Source organism: Camellia sinensis, chromosome 3 (genome assembly GCF_055761805.1).
Source record: "Camellia sinensis isolate YWXY chromosome 3, ASM5576180v1, whole genome shotgun sequence".
Classification (NCBI taxonomy): Eukaryota; Viridiplantae; Streptophyta; class Magnoliopsida; order Ericales; family Theaceae; genus Camellia; species Camellia sinensis.
This window is the reverse complement of record NC_138963.1, coordinates 148,206,175-148,227,866: the sequence shown is the minus strand read 5'-3', so window position 1 is coordinate 148,227,866 and position 21,692 is coordinate 148,206,175. Positions and strand designations below refer to the sequence as shown.

Sequence of the window (21,692 nt, the reverse complement as noted above, 5' to 3'; positions counted from 1 at the left end):
TTAGCACATAGAATGGCAGTAGACTCACCAATATTCGAAATGCACTTGTTACTTTTTGCAAAATAGACAATCCAAGTCTACCAAGACCATCCTTCTTCTGCACAAAGAAATCTTGTGAGCTTTCACGGCATCAACAATCTATAAATATAAACTTCTACGCATTCGAAATCTTCTGTGAAATAAATTTTCCTCATAGGTGGGGTTTTCTGAGAAGTTGTCATTTCACAATTGAGCATAACCTTCTTCCTTTTTACTTTCTCTGATTATATGTCAATGTACTGCACCTTTACATACCAATTGATCATTTTCTTCAAGATATTGAGCTATGATAATGTTGTTGGAGGCATATAAATAAAGTAATATATCTTTTTCATCTTTCCATGCTGCCATTTCTTCTTCAGAATCAGGGAATGATGGTAAATAAATATGCTCTGCATCTATTTCTTCATGAATATACTCAACATCCATTTCTTCTTCATAATTATGCCCTGCATTCATTTTTTCATTAACATGCTCTGCATCCATTTCTTCTTCAGAAGCTGTGCAGTCATTTCCTTTGTTGTATGAGAGTTTGGTTTTTCTATAAAATAATATATGGCAAGGAAAATAGATTGAGGGAAAATTAATGGTTAATTTTTTAGGAAGATATTTAGAGAAGAAAATGAAAGTTTGTGGTTGGAGTTTGAATGAATAGTAACATATTCTATATTTACTTTTTGAATAAATTTTTTTTTTTTATTTTCATCCTCTTAGTGAGAGGATTGGGTTGAAAATATTCTAAGACCAAATTAAGCATTTTTAGAATTATCATAAGAATTATGTTAAAGACTCTAAATAATTTATTAAATCTTTCACATAAATGCGAAATTCACACATATATAAATATATATAGATCTCACGCTCATACAAAAAATTTGATAAAAAATTTAATACATTATTTGGATCTATTTAATTTGACTAATAAAATAATTTGTGATAGAGCCGCGTGAAAAAGAAGGATTCATCTAACCGATCTCATTTAATGGGACTTAAGGCTTGGTTTGGTTGGTTATTTGGATCTGCATTTTTCGTGTCACAAATGTGTGTTTGGGATAAAGACACGACTAGCCACCATATCTGACAACACACGCTGAAATACGTGTACCATTCACTATTGGCTGAAAACCACACGCCGCTGTTACCGACCAACTCACACCCCAAAAAAACAAAAAAGTAGGAGAGGGCAGCGCGAAACAAAGATTAACACGATCGAATGGCCGAACGTCTCTCTCTCACTTCCGCATCTTCTTCTTCGATGGCTGCTCTCAGCGCCGCCTCTCGCCTCCTCCCCTCCGCCACGAAAGCCGCCAGACTTTCTCTATCTACTCCCTCTCTCTCATCCTCTTCTTCCCTCAAATGCCTCCGATCATCTCGTCTTCTCTCTCCTCATCTCTTCCTTCGCCAGGTTCTCTCTCTCTCTCTCTCTCTCTCTCTACATATGTATTATTGCTTTTGTTTCTCTCTCTCTCTCTCTCTATGCTATTTTTGAAGTGTTTGTTGATTTGAATTTCAGAGAAGGTCGGCGGTTCATGTGGCTGCTAGCAGTTTCGGAACAGTTGCGTCTCCGAAATGCTTTGCGTCCGATCCAGATCAACTGAAAAGTGCCAGAGAAGATATCAAGGAGCTTCTCAATACTAAGTTCTGCCATCCGATTCTGGTAATTTCTCTCATATGCTCTCATCTCAATGCAACTATCTCTGTCTTTTGCACATTTCTATATAATCAGCCAAATGTGTTTGGTGACAAGTCCCGCAAAATATTTGTATGCTTGTAATTTCAGTGTTTTTGACATTTTCTGAATCGTATCTTGCTTGGATAGGGAATTACACGTCAGTAGTAGCTTCGTATTGTTATTTTTTTGCCTCTTCAGCCTCTATTGTTTGCCATAGAAAGCATAGGAAAGAAATGAATTGAAATGAAAATTTTGTTGTCTTTGTCTTCATTCATGAAAATGAAATCATTTTAATAGAGCCTGCTAGTTGTGTAACGCACTTTATTATCCTTTCTATTTCATGTAATCAAATAGAGACCAAACAATAAGTAGAGGCAGGGAATGACTATTTATCTGTATTGCGGTGTTGATAGTCACAGATTGGGTCGAGTGCATACCTCATAATAGGTGTTTTAGAGGATATTTTGGGGCTATCAAGGATAATTTGTAATGTTTTGTGTCAAGCTGAGAGCAGAGGTTGTTTACAAGACAGGAAACGCGAGTGTTATCTTTTATCATTATTGAGCAAAGTTGTTAGGCATCTAGATTTCTTCTCTTTAATGACACGTCATGAACTTTTCTTCATCTGGAATGATGCTTACAACCGTCAATATAGGAAATTAACCAGCTGTCCGTTAGATCAAGGTTGGAAGATTTCCTTTTGATTTGCCCTAGTGAAATTTTCTCAGTGTTTGCTATAATTGTTGGTTCTCGCTGGTCACGTCAATGTTAACTTTACCTTCACATGAGGTATTTTACTTGAAATTTATGTTGCATTATTCACTTGACAGGAAGGATTTAATATATGCATGTTAGTCCATTTATTCGTTGTTTTTAAATCTAGTGCACCCTCGTACTTTGATTATATTTAAACATCTTGTGGCAATAATCTTTTGAATTGTTATAGGGTAGATATGTATATGTTTTGTTATCGTTTTCAAGCATTTTTTCATTCACCCAATATTTTATCTGTTTTCAAACACTTTATCTATTAGTCATACACCATGTTTACTTCTTAGTCCTTGTTGCCTAGTCTAGGATCTTCTATACAATTATTTTTTGCATCTTTCAAAGTTAGGTTATTAATTTTTTTTCCCAGCAAGTAAAATTATATTATCATATAAACTAGTTATGTATATAATTTCTTTTTCAAAGTTATTGTGGATATCTTTCTTTGCTGATATTTAATATGGAGACAAAACAGATTTCATAAATATTGTTAAGATGTATTGTGAATATTTTCATCGATGACAGGTGCGTCTAGGATGGCATGATGCAGGTACTTATAACAAGAACATTGAGGAATGGCCACAAAGAGGTGGAGCTGATGGAAGTCTAAGGTTTGAAATTGAGCTGAAACATGCAGCTAACGCTGGTAGGTGTCTGCATTATTCATAAACTTTTATGCTTGTCTATATTAATGGCACCTCACAAGCTGGTGATTCAGGTCTTGTAAATGCACTGAAACTTCTCGAGACTATCAAAGACAAATATTCTGGTGTGACATATGCGGATTTATTCCAATTGGCTAGTGCTACTGCAATCGAGGTCATTGTTAATAGTGTGAAGTTGATGTGAACACGAAAATTAATTCAGATATTGATTTCTTTGATCGTATTTAGAAACTGATTTCGTGTTCAATTTCTTTGAAATTACAGGAGGCTGGCGGCCCCAAAATCCCTATGAAGTATGGAAGAGTAGATACTTCTAGTCCTGATCAATGTCCAGAAGAAGGAAGGCTTCCTGGTAAGATAACATCAGCTTTGTAGACGATGTTGTGTTTGTTATTGTGCTTGAGCACACAGGCGCATAATATTTTTCTCTTCAGCAACTTTAATGCTCAAGCACTCAGACTTTGTGCTCATGCACAAAAGGGAGACTTGCTTGCTCTTTTTCAACTTTCAACACTTCATTTCCTTCACTTGATTTGGACTTCAATGCATGTTTCCTCAAGCTCTCAAAAATTCAAAATTAATAGTCATTTAGCATCATGAGCTCGAATCCCTACAAAGAACAAAAATGCATTAGAACACATCAAGTAATTAGAACTCAAGGATTAACAAGTGCACTTTAGGGGGCTTAAATATAAACATTCAAGCACTTATCAGTTATATACATATACGGCCACCCTTTTTTTTATTTGTGGCCAGATTACCTACAGTAGGATACATAGAAAACAGAACATTCAACTTCCCCCTCTTGCCATATGTCAACTCATTACACAATCAGCTATATGTGGCATGGCTACCAAGGCTAAAGACTAGGAAACTGAATTTGATTTAGAGATTTGGATTCGACCATGTCTTCTGTGGATGAAGCTTATGTGTTGCATGGACTGCATGATATTTGAGTATGGGCTCTACACTACTTCAAGACTAGATTCTGTTTTCATAAACCTACATATAGAGATAGTTGTACCTATTGTGATGCTTCGATTTCTATTATAAAAATGCTTCCAAATAATACCATATAGTTATCTTTCTGAGAATTTCTACAAAAATTATGGATGTTTGGTGGTGCTCCAAGACTTTTTTTTTATCGCCATCTACCCAAGAATAGTGCCTTCTTATGACCAGTACCTACCCGCATACTATAGCTTGCTGTTTGATATTGTTGGAGATCAGGTTTCATCTGACTAGGTTTCTATTGATAATGAATGGTGTTAAAAAGTAAAAATTTGAAAAGCCCCACTTTTGGTTTCTTCTGTTCTATTACTGGATGTTTTACTTGGTGATACTTTTTTCTTTCATGATTTCATGGTTCTTCAGATTTAAAGTGATACTTCTTGCCTTGTGATGCTGATTGTAAACTTGGTTCTGCTTCAGTTTTGAGACTAACTTTTAAAGTTGAAACTTCATGTCTAGATGCGGGCCCCCCTAATCCTGCTGCTCATCTGCGAGAGGTTTTCTATAGGATGGGATTGAATGACAAGGTTACAATTATAAAAATATCAATTGATCTTCAGATGTTATGACAATTTCTGTGTTGTGTACTATTGAGCGGGTTGGCTTGCAGGAAATAGTTGCACTCTCGGGTGCGCACACACTGGGAAGGTCCAGACCAGAACGCAGTGGTTGGGGCAAGCCGGAGACAAAGTACACGGTACTTAATCAGCTTTAACTAATGCTGTGCGTGAAAAATAACATGTGATGTAGAGAAACTTAGTTGGAAAGCATCATTACCCAACAGTACATAGCATGTAAATTCTGTCACCATTGTCATAAACTTGTTTAGAATATGCTGTTGTTTTCATAAGCCTGTTTGCAAAATCACATGTGTGACCATTATTCAGTGTTCTCATGGCATTGTTACTGTGTTTTTTAAACCTGGTATAGGTGATGAACCATTGGCTTACTGTTCTGCTTTTTAGTAGGAGGGTAAGCTAGTCTTTTCAATGAGTCAGAAACTGGGGCTGAAAACCTTCGTATGTGGTTAACCATCATAAACATCAATTAATCAGTTGGTTCCATAACTGAAAATGCAAAATGAGTCCTTTTGTTGGCTATTCTGATTTCCTGCATCTCTGAAATATATTTGTTTCTCATCACTGTGGTTTGGTCTGCCTTCTCTACTCCCTAAAGAAAAAAAAACTTCTCCCAGATTTGCACGGATGAATGTTTCCCTTCCAAAAACCCTATTTTAAGGTTATAACCTTGTTGGTTAGATGATAGTTATCTTACATCAACAACTGTAGGCCAACAAAATCAACTTAGCAAAGTCTTGCATCATTTGTTTATGAACAAGATTGCCATGAGGAGCATCATTTTTCTCTTTTTGCTCAATGTTAGCCCATCTTCTGTTAATCATATGGATATGGATTGCTTTATATTCCTTTTTCCCCAACCCTCTTTTTGTTGTAGTTAGGGGTACAACTTGGGCAAGCTCAACTTGAGCAACCCGAGTTCAACTCGAATTTTTTTAGAGTTTGGACAAGATATTTTTGAATTCAGTATGGGCTTGGGCAAAACTTCAAAAGCTCAAATTAAATTTGGGCAGGTTTAGACAAAGATATCAAACAACCCGAGCAACCTGATGCCCGAATTATATATAGATATATAAAAATATTAAATATACATTAAATTATTAGCCATTACATAACATTAAAGTAATTTAGAATCATTAAAGCATATTAAATATATTATATACAAAAATAACGCAAAATCTTACATTTTTTTATTCTCACTCATAAATTGAAAAGACTACCATAGCAGCATTTTTCTTATATTATATAAATTATTTGTTTTGATATTATTAATAATTTACTAAAAAAAATGCAAATAGAGTCTAATTTTAATAAATTAATAATTTAGCTGCAAGAAAAAAACAAAACAAACAAAAACACTGAAATTTATGAACAATTCGTGCAACTTGGTCAATTCGGGTTTAACTCGGGTCCAACATGAGTAGACAATCTCATATTGCAATTTGGGCCTAGGCAAGTCTCTACACAATTTGAGCTGAGTTTGGATAACCTCCCAACCCAACCGAACTCTCCCAAGTTGCACCCCTAGTTGTAGTACCTACAAGTACTGTAACAGTTTCCCTAGAGTTGCAACAATTAGCCTTTATTTTGCATCATAACTACAATAATGTGATAATTTGTATCATTGGCTCATCATGTATGATCATTTTGGAGAATTTGACTGCTATAATTATTTCATCACAGAAAGATGGACCAGGAGCACCAGGAGGACAATCTTGGACAGCGCAATGGCTGAAGTTTGATAATTCCTACTTCAAGGCACACTATTGAAATACTTTGCTTATCATAAAATGAAAAGATGTCGAGTTCTCTTCATTGATTGTGATTGATTGATACAGGATATCAAAGAAAGAATGGATGAAGATTTACTAGTTTTGCCAACCGATGCTGTTCTTTTTGAAGATCCAGCATTTAAGGTGAAAGAGAGTGAGGTTCTACTTTAAGAGAAGTTATCTTACAGATTGTTTCACTATGTATTGATTTAAATTTTATGTATACTGTAGGTTTATGCTGAGAAATATGCTGCAGATCAGGATGAATTTTTCAAGGACTATGCTGAGGCCCATGCCAAACTCAGCAACCTTGGAGCCAAATTTGACCCTCCTGAGGTTTGTTAGCGTTAGCCATGCATGTTCTTTCTGTTTAGATGATAGTTGTCTCTGATTTAGGATTTATATTATGGTTTTCAAAAAGAAATATTATATTGTTTCTTCTATTCAAATAAATGGCAGGTACATAGTTTCTTCTGGTAACACAAATAATTTTTGTCAGTGTGTGTTTATATACATTCTAAGGAGTTCATTAAATTAAACATATAAAAGAATCAAAAAACATTTAGAAATGTCTGAAATAACTTTAAAATGATGAAGGTTTGCCCTTTTTTTTGCCCTTAACATGCATATGTCTTCTCCATATATGTACTATTTAACATGTCTTTTACAATTTCCTAATTTCTTCTTGATTGTTGTTTTGGTTTCGTTTTGATCAATAATTTCCATATTGATTTCTAAATTCCAATAGGTTATAAGAAATAAAATGATTTGTAAATTCTTCACTAAGTTGATTTGTTAATTTGGTGATCAGGGTATTTCAATAGATGATGGCCCTGCGACAGCTGCACCAGAGAAGTTTGTTGCCGCCAAGTACTCATCTGGAAAGGTTGTAATCGTATATAGCTGTTATAATATTGTTTTAGTCGGTGGTTATGGAAATTGTCTTGCATTATTCTGCCTGAAATATTCACATGAAGGAAATTTACATGTATCTGCAAAGAGTTTAAATAGTTTACTTTTCATGGTTCCTGCAGGATTAAAATACCAGTATCTTGTTTTCTAGTGCCGTTTCTTTTAATAACACAAGATGAAGCTATTGTCAAACCCTGTGAACTCACATCTAAAACTTGGAAGTCTAAATGAAGGAGAGGAATAAATTCAATAGTGTTGTTGCCTATTTGAATTGCAGAGAGAACTATCGGACTCTATGAAGCAAAAGATTCGAGCAGAGTATGAAGCCATTGGGGGAAGCCCAGATAAGCCTCTCCAGTCAAACTATTTCCTTAATATTATCATTGTGATTGCGGTTTTGGCAATTTTGACATCTCTGTTTGGGAACTAATTTGGTCTTTTTGGGTATATTTTGTAGAAAGTGCATTGCTGATGCTTTGGCTCATATAGCATTGTGTTAAGAGTAGTTTATGGTGCATTTGACATATCATGGTTACTTTGAAGTGCATTTGCTATCATTTTCGAAAACTGTTCTATGTTCTAAAAAAACCGGAAAAAAAAAAAAAACAGGTATTCACAAAATTTACGAAATTTGTTTTCAAGAGAATTTTGTTAACACCTCAATTTTTTAAGAAACACTTCTTTTTTTAAAGTTTTCTGAAATTTTTAAAACTATTTTTGTACTAAAATGATAGCAATGGAGGCTTTCAAACATTTTGTTGTTTTTGTTTTCGAAAACATGAAAAACAAAAAATGTCGAAAATCAGAACTATATTAATCAGACCCAAACATATCTTTAAGGAAGTTTGGCTGGTTAGTAGGGGTGTTCGCAGTTCGGTTGCGGTCAGGGAACTTTTAATTCGCCATCTGTCCACCTGATGGGCAGATTGGAAAAAAATTAATCCGTATCCGTTTGCCGAATTGACGGATGCGGATTGGCGGATGGATGCAAATCGGTTTGGCGGTTTAAATTTTTATAAATTTTGAACATAATACAACAATTTGTCAATAATTTTTTTTTTGGATAATAATCCAACTCAACATAACCAAAAGATTATTAAGTAAATTGCCAAATATTAATAATAAATACATATAAGAAAATCATACATTATCAAAATTATTTCATTATTTTTTTCTATTCAAAAATTATTTAATTTGATTTTTTTTTAAATGATAAATTAAGCCCTATATTTTTTATACAAAAATACCAAATATCAACTCGTCATTTGATAAAAGGATTTTTAAATTGAAAACATAATAGAATATTTGAATTCTTTTTCAATTGAAAACACAAATAGAATATCTAAACAAATTGAAAATACAAAATCTTACAAATTGTTAGGGGTGTTTGCTGTTTGGTAGTTTGGTTGCGGTCAAAGGAAATTCAAATTTGCCATCCATTCAAAATTAGGTAGATTGGAAAAAAACAATCTGTAATCGTCTATTTGTCATCACGCATCCATCTAAAATGTGACAGATCGGTTCGGTTCGATTCGATCAACTTAAACGAATCAGAATATCCATTATTCACCCTTATTGTCAATCCCAACTTCTAAACTTAGGTCATATTTGTTAGAGAAAATATGCGATTCCCCATAAGTAAATCAATCAATCAATGGGAATAAAAACTAATGCGGAAAAATTAAATCAAAAGCAACATAAGAATTTTACGTGGTTCCCTCAATGTGATGTACGTCTACGGGATCGAAATCCGATTCCACTATCAACAAAATAGTTTTCAAATGATTACAAACGAGACACGAACGGTCTCACAAACCACCCTTAGGTGAATTCTAAATAATCACAAATAAATAAGAAAAAAGACCTCACCAAATAGATGAACAAAAATCTTCAGAACCAAAATTGTAGAAGATCCAAAATAACGAACCAAATCAACACCGAAAATGAAGCAAAGAACCAGCCCAATTAATTCCACTTTTCACACACCCAAATAATTGATTCCACCAAAGTGGAGTGTGTGGAGCAACCGTTCTCCACTTCGGGATGAGCAAAAACAATACCTAAAATATTGTGAATCTAGGGTTTATTATCAAAACCTTAGTTGTTTCCAAACTGAATTGGGTCTCCACCAAATTAAATATAATACATAAAAATATATAATACCAAACCAAATTAAAACTCTTTTAATAAACCATTGGATCCCACACTCCAATAAGGAGGTATACCCAACAATTCTCCCCTTACCGACTTAGGTGGAGATATCAACCATACCCGCCAAAGTTCGACATTTCAAATGTTTGTCCCTCGACAAACTCTTAGTCAACATATCTGAAATATTTTCATCCGTGTGAACCTTTTCGAGTCGCAATAATTTCGAATCTAACACATCACAAATCCAATGGTATCTCACATCAATTTGTTTCGCTCTCGAATGAAAAGTAAAATTTTTACTCAAATGAATAGCATTTTAACTATCACAATAAAGCATATACTTTTCTTGCTTTAAACCCAACTCTTACAAAAATTTCTTCAATCATAACTCTTCTTTACAAGCTTCCGTAATGGCAATAAATTCAGCTTCGGTAGTTGAGAGAGCAACACATTTGTGTAATTTAGATTGCCATGCCACAGCTCCTCTTGCAAAAGTCATCAAATGCCCCCGAAGTAGATTTTCTAGAATCAATATCACCGGCCATGTCAAAATCTGTGAACTCATCAAGTATCGGCTTACCATCCCTAAAACACAAACACACCTTCGAAGTCCCTCGAAGATACCTTAGAATCCATTTTACCGCTGCCCAATGTTCTTTACCCGGATTAGAGAGAAAACGACTCACCACACCAACGGCGTGAGCAACATCCGGCCTTGTACAAACCGTGGCGTACATCAAAAAACCAACTGCTGAAGCATAAGGAACTTTCAGCATCTCTTCCTTATCTTTCTCACTTGTAGGATATTTATTCAAACTAAGCTTGAAGTGACCCGCAAGTGGACAACCAACTGGCTTTGCTTTATTCATGTTGAACCTCTCAAGAACTTTCTCAATGTAGCTTTCTTGAGACAACCAAATCAGCCCCTCTTTGCGATCACGAATAATTTTCATACTAAGTATTTGTTTTGTCGGTCCCAAATCTTTCATAGCAAAAGACTTGCTCAACTTCAATTTCAACCTGTTTATAATGGTAGAATCTTGACCCACAATTAACATGTCATCAACATAAAGTAAAAGAATAATAAATTTGCCATCCGAAAAATTTTTCACAAACACACAATAGTCCGAAGTGGTTTTAGAAAAATCATTATTCATCATGAAAAAGTCAAATTTTTTGTACCATTGCCGCAGGGTTTGCTTGAGGCCATACAAATTTTTCTTCAATTTGTAAACAAATTTCTCTTTCCCTTTCTCCACAAAACCTTATGGTTGCTCCATGTAAATTTCTTCTTCAAGATCACCATGAAGAAATGCGGTCTTCACATCAAGTTGCTCAATTTCAAGGTTCATACTTGCAGCCATGCCAAGTACAACCCGAATAGAAGACATCTTCACAACTGGCGAGAAAATCTCATCAAAGTCAATACCTTTCTTTTGCCCAAAGCCTTTCACAACAAGACGTGCCTTGTACCTCAGATTCTTGCCATCATTCTTCAATTTGAAGACTCACTTATTTTTCAGAATTTTCCTCCCTTTAGGCAACTTCACTAAATCATAAGTCTGGTTTTCAAGCAAGGAATTCATCTCCTCGTCCATGGCCTTTTTCCAATCACCTTTCTTTGCATGCTCAATTGCTTCTTGGTAACTCTCAGGCTCCCCTTGATCGGAAATCAACACAAATTCATTGGAAGGATACTTTCTTGAAGGTTGTCGGTCCCTTGTAGATTTCCTTAACTTAAGTTGTGGTGGCGGTTCTTGAGTTGGATGCTCTTTCTCAATTTCTGGCTCAACTTCATTAGGATTAGCATCATCTTCCACATCTTCAATAGGTGGCTACATATCTTCCCCATTTTCATCAACAATTGAAAATGAAGGAGATGGATCCATGTCAATGAGATCAATAGTTTTTGGCTCCGGTTGATCACCTTTGCCAAAGTCTTCAATTGTTTGGTCTTCAAGAAACACAACATCACGGCTTCGAATGACTTTCTTGTCGACCGGATCCCACAATCTACACCCGAATTCATTACGCCCATAGCCAAGAAAAATACATTGTCTTGACTTACTATCAAGCTTGGACCTCTCATCCTTTAGAATGTGAACAAAAGCTCGGTAACCAAACACTCTCAAGTGCTCATAAGATACATCTTTACTGGTCCAAACTCTTTCTGGAACATCACCATTCAAAGGATAGGAATGAGACAAATTGGACATATCAACTGCTGTCTTCATTGCCTCACTCCAAAAAGATCTTGGCAATTTAGCTTGTGAAAGCAAACACCTTGTTCTTTCCACAATGGTGCGGTTCATCCTATCGGCAACGCCATTTTGTTGAGGAGTCTTCTTAACTATCTTTTGGTGCCGAATACCTTGGCTACGACAATACTCATCAAATGGCCCAATGTATTCACCACCATTATCTGATCAGATGCACTTCAATTTCTGCCCTGTTTCTCTTTCAACTATGGCTTGAAAATGCTTAAATACTTCTAGAACTTAATCTTTAGTTTTTAGTAGAAAAATCCAAACTTTCCTTGAATAATCATCAATGAAAGTAACAAAATAAAGTACATCACTATATGTTCTAACTTTTAAAGAATCACAAACATCCGAATGAATCAACTACAACACATTTTCTTTTCTAGAAGCAACATTTTTATGAAAAGAAACTCTATATTGTTTACCCGCCAAACAATGAACACAAGTTTTAAGATGTGTACCTTTCAAACCGGGTAGAAGCTCTTTCTTGAACAAAACTTGCAGTCCCTTTTCACTCATATGACCAAGCCGCTTGTGCCACAATTCGGTAGAAGTATCATCTTCAAGTGCATTAACAACACATTTACAAATTTTTCCTTGCATCGAATAAAGTGTATGAGTCTTCTTGCACTTAGCCACCACCAAAGAATCCTTTGTGAGCTTCCATATTCCATCACCAAATTTGTTATTGAAGCCTTCATCATCTAGCTTCCCAGTAGAGATCAAATTGAGGCGAATGTCGGGAACATGCCTCACATCTTTAAGCAACAACTTGCAGCCCAAATTTGTTTCCAAGCAAACATCACCCATGCCAATAATCTTGGACAAACCTTCATTACCCATTCGAACAGAACCATAATCTCCTTTGGTGTAGGTAGTGAAGAAATCAACTCGAGAAGTCACATGAAAAGAAGCACCGGAATCAATCACCCAATTTCTCTCTTAGCCCACAAAATTGATACAATCATCTTTACAAACGACCATGAGATCATCGATAGTAACTACCGTTGTGTCTTCTTGCTTCTTATCCACACTTTTGTTACGCATTTTCTCCTTGTTCTTGAGTGTAGACGCGCCCTCGAGGGCTTATGCTACCACAGTTTGGACTCATATGTCACAGTTCTGAATCTAATCCAGCAAAGTGCAATGCGAGACCGATAAATCACCAAAGAGTCCAAATCCGACAAATCGTTTTGAAAAACTGATTTTTAGAAAGAAGTGCCAAACATGGACTGCTTTGACAGATATAGAGTCGCCACCTAAATATTTTATTTTGGGGGAATTTAGAAAACCCTGACTCGTGCCTAAGGCCACGTGTCTGTCATCACCAAAGTTACCTCAATTCAGGAACTTGGGTACGATTGGGAAAGGTCACTTCGTGAGCACCCCTGCTCGCCCGATCAAAGATCGGCATCTACTGACCATGATATCGAGTTTTGAAACATTATGTGCTCTTATTCCGGTTAATTAGCTAATCTTTACTACGTGATGCGCACAGCAAAACAAGTATAGACTAGATCGCCTAATTTGGGACAAAGCATTGCATATCTGTTTGTTTGGAAATGGTTTGAAGTTTGCTACTCGCAAGTAGGCTAAACACACGGATTCCAATGAATTGTTCCAATTCAAGCAATCCAACCTTCACCCACAAGCATTCAGACAGTTATATCACATAAACAATTAGCCTCATGGCAAGCATGCTATCATGTTAACATTCACATACATGCAAGATGCTAAAGCATAAACACTCACAGTGTACTCTGAGCCAAAATAAGAAACTAGTTAATAATCATGCATGATCCTAGTTCATGTTAACAATGGCTAATGCAACGCATGCAAAATGCAACTAAGATAGGCTCGGCTACCCTAAGAATGGCATGTGAAATGCGACAACTCGATGCACGTATTCAAGTTGGAATTGAAATACAATGCAGTTAGCATGATGCGCCGAGCCTGGTGCATACAATACAGATGAATGATGCAAACATGTGAGCATAAGTATGCTAATTGAAACATGCCATAAACTAACCATAAAAAACTAGTAAATAAAAGGGAGAAAGACGTGGGGTTGGAAGACATTCACACACGCACGCACACGTATTACAAATTCGCCCTCTCGACGGAGGGTCCAAAAGAATAATACAAACCCAATAGATAATTAACTACTCTATCTAATTAATTATTACAATCCCTTAATTAATTAACGAATTAATTACAAAATAAACTAAGTATGAAATTCAAAAGGCCGTCTAACTCCGCCTCGGAATGATTGGATGATGCATTCTCGATTTGCCTTGCTCAGAAACCCGTTGTGTCACGACCTAATTCCGCCCTTAGTAGAATGGTGTCGTGATGGCCAGTAATCCGAGATTACCAAAGGCCAACTTACAAGAATTCACACACAATCAGAGTATATATATGGGACTAACATGTGCGGAAGCAATAAATTTAAATCTAAGTAGTCCATAAGAGCTGTGCATAGATCGAATGAAATGTCATGCATCTTATCAAGGTCTTATAACTTGGATACAATAAAATGAAATACAAAAACACATCTTGACCAAAAGACTTCTCAAGCCATCATATACAAAACAAAATGAATTACAAGCAAAGAAGCATGATCTTCAAGATGTTACAAAATGCGAGTCCAAACAAGTTGCAAAGCATATCTAGGCGTCACCGCCGTCCTGTTCATCACCTACATATATATAGAGATGGTGAGCTTGGATACTCAGTAAATGGTACAAGTAATAAAGGTTTGCATGCATGATATCCGAGACCTTTAACAAAACAATACATAATCATAGCTTGTAACCAACAAGGGAGGAATCAAGTTCATCTAACAAATCTTTTAAGCTTCATCAATCAAAGTCTTTCAAGGCTTTCAAGTTTCAAGGGGTGACGTTAACAAAGATTGTGCTACAAATGCTTATAGTCTCCTAGCGCGTACGGACTTTCAAAGGTTGTGCTACAAATGCTTATAGTCCCCTAGCACGTACGGACTTTCAAAGGTTGTTATCCAAAATAAGACTAACACTTGATACACAAAATAGGGATAATCATTCATGCTTAACAAATACTTTTCAAAACAAAGTAAAGCTTTATCAAAACTTTATAACATAGCTTTATTAAAAATACCACTCACATAGTTCTTCAAACATCGGGGTTACAAGCACGGATCCAAGGCCTACGAGTACATAACAAATCCCATTGAATGCACTATCAAACAAGCTTTACATGAATGCAGATGATCTCGGCATTACTTCACAACTAAGTCGAACTAAAACAAAATATTGTTCCTCATCTCGAGAAAACATAATGGGCACCAACCAGGTCTTGGCCGAGGTCCCACACCCCCCTTGCCGAGGCATGGTCCCGGTGGCCACATTCAAGGAAACGAAGTCGGGAAAATCTGGGTTTCCCTTTCTTTGAAGAACATGAAGGACATGAGTGCAAAGAGCATAACTTGTTATTTCAAAACTTGAGATTTCATGCTATGAATTCAAAAACATGGACCTGGGTACCCATACTTGAAGATTTTATGAAAACAAATACAAAAACATAAATCTTGATGCAAACTTTCGGATCAAACAAAACTTCTATTCAAGAACACATGAATATCACTTTCTCTTTCTAAAACCAAACTTTAAATCGATGCATGGTTTGCAAATCAAGTTCGATCATGCAATGCAGCTAGATGATCAATAAGAGCAACAAGAGTAGATTAAGATTCTAACCTCAAGACACGAATCTAACAGCTCAAGGTGTGAAGATCAAGCTTGGAAAATCTATTCCTCCTCTAAGAACTCCTTCTCCCTCTTCTAGAGCTTCTCTCTCCTCAAGAACAAAGACATACAACAAATGATACATTTCTCTCTCTGCCGGCTGATTTAATACTCAGCTCGGACACGTGGCAACGGCTGGTTGGCTCTATTGAAAAAGGTGACTGAGTGAAAAGATAAGACCATGACAAAGTGTGTTCAACAAGCAGGATGGCAAGGGTACTCCGACAAGTAACAATCTCGGCTAAGGACAGAGCTTCAGCAAGTACAATGATCTCGACTAGGAAGGACAACACTTGACCTAGCTGTGCCACACCTCGGCCTAGATGTGTCACATCTCGGTCTAGGTCATACCAATCCAGGAACAAGATCACTAGGTGCAAAGGTAACATCTCGGCCTAGATAATACATATCTCGGCCTTGGTGATGAACACCTCGGCCTAGATGATGACATCCCGGCCAATCATGCCTTGGTGAAGGTGGAGGTCAACCAAAGTGGTTCCAAGATGGTTCTAAGCTTAAGGTGACCTCGGCCTAGATTAACCTAGGCTAAACACACACACACCAAACAAGGAATAAAGTATGCAAGTAACACTTATGCAAGACAAATCAAGGTTTTGCAAATGTAACATATCAAGACAAGATCATGTAATATATGCAAGCATGACTAGAGTAAAGTGAGGGTTGTTACATCCTACCCTCCTTAAAGAAGTTTGGTCCCCAAACTTAAGTTACCTTGCTCTACAAATAACTCTGGATGTCGGATTTTCACTTCTTCTTCCTTTTCCCATGTAGCTTCCTTGCCATAATGCTCCTTCCATTCAATCTTTACCATTGGTATTGACTTGTTTCTCAATTGTCTCACTTGTCTGTCAATAATTCTCATCGGCTTCTCCTCGTAGCCTAAATCTTCATTAACCACAATCCCGAAATAATCAATTACATGCAGTAGATCCCGAATATACTTCCTCAACATTGAAATGTGGAACACATTGTGAACTTGACTTAGTTCTGGTGGTAAAGCCAGTCTATAGGCAGCTAGGTTAACTTTCTCAAGTATTTCAAACGGCCCGATGTAACGAGGTGCTAACTTACCTTTCTTCCCAAATCTGGAAGTTCTTTTCATTGGTGAAACCTTCAAGAATACATGATCCCCAACTTCAAATTCCAACTCTCTTCTTCTCTGGTCGGCATAGCTCTTTTGTCGACTTTGAGCAGTTTTGATCCTTTGTCGAATGAGCTTAATCTTCTCGGTTGTAACTTGAACTAGTTCGGGGCCAATCAAAGCTTTATCTCCCACTTCAGTCCAACATATCGGTGATCTGCACTTCCTTCCATACAAAGCTTCGTACGGCGCCATGCCAATGCTAGCTTGATAACTGTTGTTGTAAGCGAATTCTACTAACGGTAGATGTACTTCCCAACTTCCCTTGAAGTCTAACACACATAGTCTGAGCATATCTTCGAGTGTTTGAATCGTTCTCTCTGTTTGTCCATCAGTCTGGGGATGAAAAGCTGTGCTAAACTTCAAATCGGTTCCCAAAGCTCTTTGTAAACTCTGCCAAAGTCTAGAAACAAACTTCGGATCTCGATCTAACACAATGGACATCGGCACTCCATGAAGTCTCACAATCTTATTCATATACAGTACAACAAGTCGGTCAGTATTGAATGTAGTCTGAACAGGCAAGAAGTGTGCTGACTTGGTTAATCTGTCAATGATAACCCAAATTGAATTCATGCCTTTTTGTGTCCTCGAGAAACCAACCACAAAGTCTATGGAGATGCGTTCCCATTTTCACTCAGGAATCGGCAAAGGTCGAAGTAGTCCTGCTGGCCTCTAGTGTTCTGCTTTCACTTATTGACAATGTAAACACTGGGATACGAACTCGGCTATTTCTCTTTTCATATTCGGCCACCAAAAAGTTTGTTTCACATCTTGATACATCTTAGTGTTCCCTGGATGAACAGCAAATCTGGAACCATGAGATTCTTGCAGAATCTTCCTTTTCAACTCTAGAATGTCGGCCACGCACAATCTTCCTTCAAACTTAAGTACCTAATTTTCGATAGTGTATCCTGACCTCGGCTTGGTGAGAATCTCATCGGCAACTTTCTTGAAGAATCCGTCTTCCATTTGTCTGGCCTTCACTTCCTCTATAACGGTCGGCTTCACTGAAATCATGGTTAAGCATGCCAGACTTCCAACTGATTTTCTGCTCAATGCGTCGGCTACTGCGTTTGCTTTACTTGGGTGATACTGAATTTGCATGTTGTAGTCTTTCAATAACTCAAGCCATCTTCTCTGTCTTAAATTTAACTCATTTTGAGTGAATAGGTACTTTAAACTCTGATGATCTGTGAAAACTTGGCAAGAAGCTCCATACAAGTAATGACGCCAAATCTTCAAAGCAAACACCACGGCTGCTAATTCTAAATCATGGGCAGGATAATTCTTTTCGTGAGGTTTCAATTGACGGGATGCACACGCTATAACCCTACCTCTTGCATTAACACGCAACCCAATCCCTTATGTGAAGCATCACTATAAATCTAAAATTCTTCTTTGTCTGACGGTAGTATAAGTATCGGTGCTGTAACCAACCTCGTCTTTAACTCCCGAAAAGCTGATTCCCTATCCTCGGTCCATTCATACGCCACTCCTTTCTGAGTTAGTTGTGTCAGTGGTACTGCAATCCTTGAAAAATCCTTCACAAACTTCCTGTAATAGCCGGCCAAACCCAGAAAGCTACGAACCTCGGACACATTAGTCGGCGTCGGCCAATTCACGACGGCTTCAATCTTACTTGGATCAACAGATATTCCTTCTTCATTAATCACATGGCCCAAAAATGAAATGCTGGAAAGCCAAAATTCACACTTGCTAAGCGTGTCTCTTAGAATTTGTATGGCTAGCCTCAAATGCTTCTCATGCTCATCACCACTCTTGGAATAGATCAGTATATCGTTGATGAAAACAACCACGAACTCGTCTAGGTACGGCCTAAAAACTTTGTTCATCAAATTCATGAATGCTGCAGGAGCGTTGGTCACTCCGAAAGGCATTACCAAAAATTCGTAGTGGCCATATCTCGTCCGAAAAGCAGTCTTCTCGACATCCTCGGCCTTAACTTTTTGCTGATGGTAGCCCGACCTCAGATCAATCTTAGAAAAGACTCGTGCCCCTTGTAGTTGATCAAGTAAATCATCAATCATCGGCAATGGATATTTATTCTTAATGGTCACCTTATTTAGTTCTCGGTAGTCGATACAAAGACGAAGTGTACCATCCTTTTTCTTGACAAATAGAACTGGCACTCCCCGAGGTGAAGTGCTCGGCCTAATAAATCCCTTGTCCAACAATTCTTGTAATTGTAGTTTCAGTTCCTTGAGTTCGGCTAGGGCCATTCTATAGGGTGTTTTGGAGATAAGTTAGGTTCCTGACATAACATCAACCGTAAATTCTATTTCCCTATCCACTGACTGGCCAGGCAATTCATTTGGAAAGGCATCGGGGAATTCTCTAACCACTGGGGTGTCGGCTAACTCAACATTTTCATTCAATTCACTTAGTATACTACACAAATAACCTTGACACCCATTTTGGATCAACTTATAGGCTTTCATTGATGAGATTAAGTAAGGTGGGGGTACTACTCCTTTACCTTGGAAAATAACCTCGGCTTGGTTTGGGGGTTTCAGTGTGACACTATTTTGAAACACAGTTAATAGATGCATAATTCGTTACTAACCAGTCCATTCCCAATATGACATCAAAGTGAGTCATGCTTAACGGCATTAAATCAACTAATAATTCTACGCCCTCAATCACAACGACACACGCCCTATAAATGGATGCAACAATCATAGTTCTCCCAGATAGAGTAGACACATATAACACATAATCAAGGGGTTCTTATTCTCTATTCAACTTCTCGGCAAACTTAGCAGATACAAATGAATGTGTAGAACCCAAATCAATCAATATGTATGCATCTTGAAAGCAGATTGGGAGTATACCTGACACAACTGTCTCAGCATTCTGAGTGTCTCCTGGTACCAATGCAAAAACTCTACCCTGTCTCGTCTGGGCCCTCCCAATGTTATTTCTCTGTGCAGAGCCCGAGCTACTCCCATTCTTCTTACCATCATCAGTCCTTGCCTTCGGACAGTCTTTCACGCGATGACCCAGTTCGCCACATTCAAAACAGGCTCCTGATACCCAACGGCAAACTCCGGAATGCGGTTTCCCACAACTTGCACACGTCGGCTTAGCATTACCTTCCTAGTTCTAGTTGCTAGAGCTGCCCACATTCGCTTTCTTCTTGGCGTTAAACGGAACTTGGCGATTATCATAGTTCTGTCTCTTCTGCTGGCTCTCTCCTGAATTCTGATATCGGTTCAAGTTAGCTTCTGCGAGGATGGCCTTGTCCAATACTCCAGCGTAAGTCGGCATGTTGAGCATGTTAACTCGATCTTGTATCGGCCCACGAAGCCCACTTTCAAACTTCCTGGCTTTTCTATATTCATCATCGACCATGTGAGGCACATATCTCGCCAACTCGGTAAAAGCACGATCATATTCTGCCACTGTCCTGCTGCCTTGTGTTAGAGTCTGGAACTCTGTAGTCTTGCGGTCTCGAACGCTAAGGGGAAAGTGTTTGTTGTAAAACAACTCCAAAAATCTGGCCCAAGTCAAACCTAGGTTACTTTCTCGGGTCATCATCCACCATCTTCGTGCATCGTCGTCTAGTGTGAACGCAACCAATGACACATTCTAGGCGTCGGTGTTGGGAAAAATCTCAAACAGTTTCTCTATTTCCAAGACCCATGCCTCGGCTTTCATCAGCTCTATACCCCCAGAGAATCTCGGCGGTTTCATTTTCTTAAACTCTCGGATTAGGGCTATGGTGCCGTCCCCCATATAAAGCTTGCTGTGGAGGCACTTGCGGTGCTGGAGGAGGTGGAGGTGGAACTGCATGTCGGCCGTTTGTCTGCTCGGCCTGGGTAGAAGTGGTACTAGTGTCTTATGGCCTAGGTTGTCTTAACTCATGGACCAAACATTCGACCAATCTCTCTAATCTGTCCAATCTATCTTCGGGATGATCTCGGCCAACTGGTGGTCTACCCCTTTTCATGATGCTAAGAGTATGCAAAATGTGACTTTAAAACAAAACGATCAAATAATATTCATGCAAATAACAAATAGTCACGCCGAGATGATGCACACATTGTCAAGTAGCAAACAATATGATGCAATTCTAATATCTTTTAAAGGAAAATCCTATGCTCTTTAGGACTCAAAGTGTGTGAGTAATGTACTATAAGAAACTTGTGCTCTAATACCAATCTGTCACGACCCCATTCCGCCCCTAGTAGAATGGTGCCATGATGGCCAGTAATCCGAGATTACCAAAGGCCAACTTACAAGAATTCACACACAATCAGAGTATATATATGGGGCTAACATGTGCGGAAGCAATAAATTTAAATCTAAGTAGTCCATAAGAGCTGTGCATAGATCGAATGGAATGTCATACATCTTATCAAGGTCTTACAACTTGAATACAATAAAATGAAATACAAAAACACATCTTGACCAAAAGGCTTCTCAAGCCATCATATACAAAACAAAATGAATTACAAGCTAAGAAGCATGATCTTCAAGATGCTACAAAATGTGAGTCCAAACAAGTTGCAAAGCACATCTAGGCGTCACCGTCGTCCTGCTCATCACCTACATATATATAGAGAGAGTGAGCTTGGATACTCAGTAAATGGTACAAGTAATAAAGGGTTTGAATGCATGATATCCGAGACTTTTAACAAAACAATACATAATCATAGCTTGTAACCAACAAGGGAGGAATCAAGTTTATCTAACAAATCTTTTAAGCTTCATCAATCAAAGTCTTTCAAGGCTTTCAAGTTTCAAGGGGTGACGTTAACAAAGGTTGTGTTACAAATGCTTATAGTCTCCTAGCACGTACAGACTTTCAAAGGTTGTGCTACAAATGCTTATAGTCCCCTAGCACGTACGGACTTTCAAAGGTTGTTATCCAAAACAAGACTAACACTTGA

At 37.6% G+C, this 21,692-nt stretch overlaps 1 protein-coding gene across 2 annotated transcripts; it reads left to right on the top strand.

Moving 5' to 3' along the window:
• The first annotated feature begins 1,072 nt into the window (after positions 1 to 1,072).
• LOC114284060 (putative L-ascorbate peroxidase 6, chloroplastic/mitochondrial) lies at positions 1,073 to 7,901 on the top strand. Of its 2 annotated transcripts, none has more exons than XM_028226935.2 (12): positions 1,073 to 1,444; positions 1,553 to 1,696; positions 3,005 to 3,125; positions 3,198 to 3,298; positions 3,409 to 3,496; positions 4,615 to 4,682; positions 4,766 to 4,852; positions 6,417 to 6,491; positions 6,572 to 6,649; positions 6,737 to 6,841; positions 7,317 to 7,391; positions 7,540 to 7,901. In XM_028226935.2, exons 1-12 carry the CDS (start codon positions 1,253 to 1,255, stop codon positions 7,543 to 7,545), a joined length of 1,140 nt encoding a protein of 379 aa, XP_028082736.2. In that variant the 5' UTR covers positions 1,073 to 1,252; the 3' UTR covers positions 7,546 to 7,901. The 2 variants fall into 2 exon arrangements, with proteins under 2 accessions (XP_028082736.2, XP_028082735.2); XM_028226934.2 differs by having other exon boundaries at positions 1,127 to 1,444; positions 7,695 to 7,901.
• Positions 7,902 to 21,692: the final 13,791 nt, after the last annotated feature.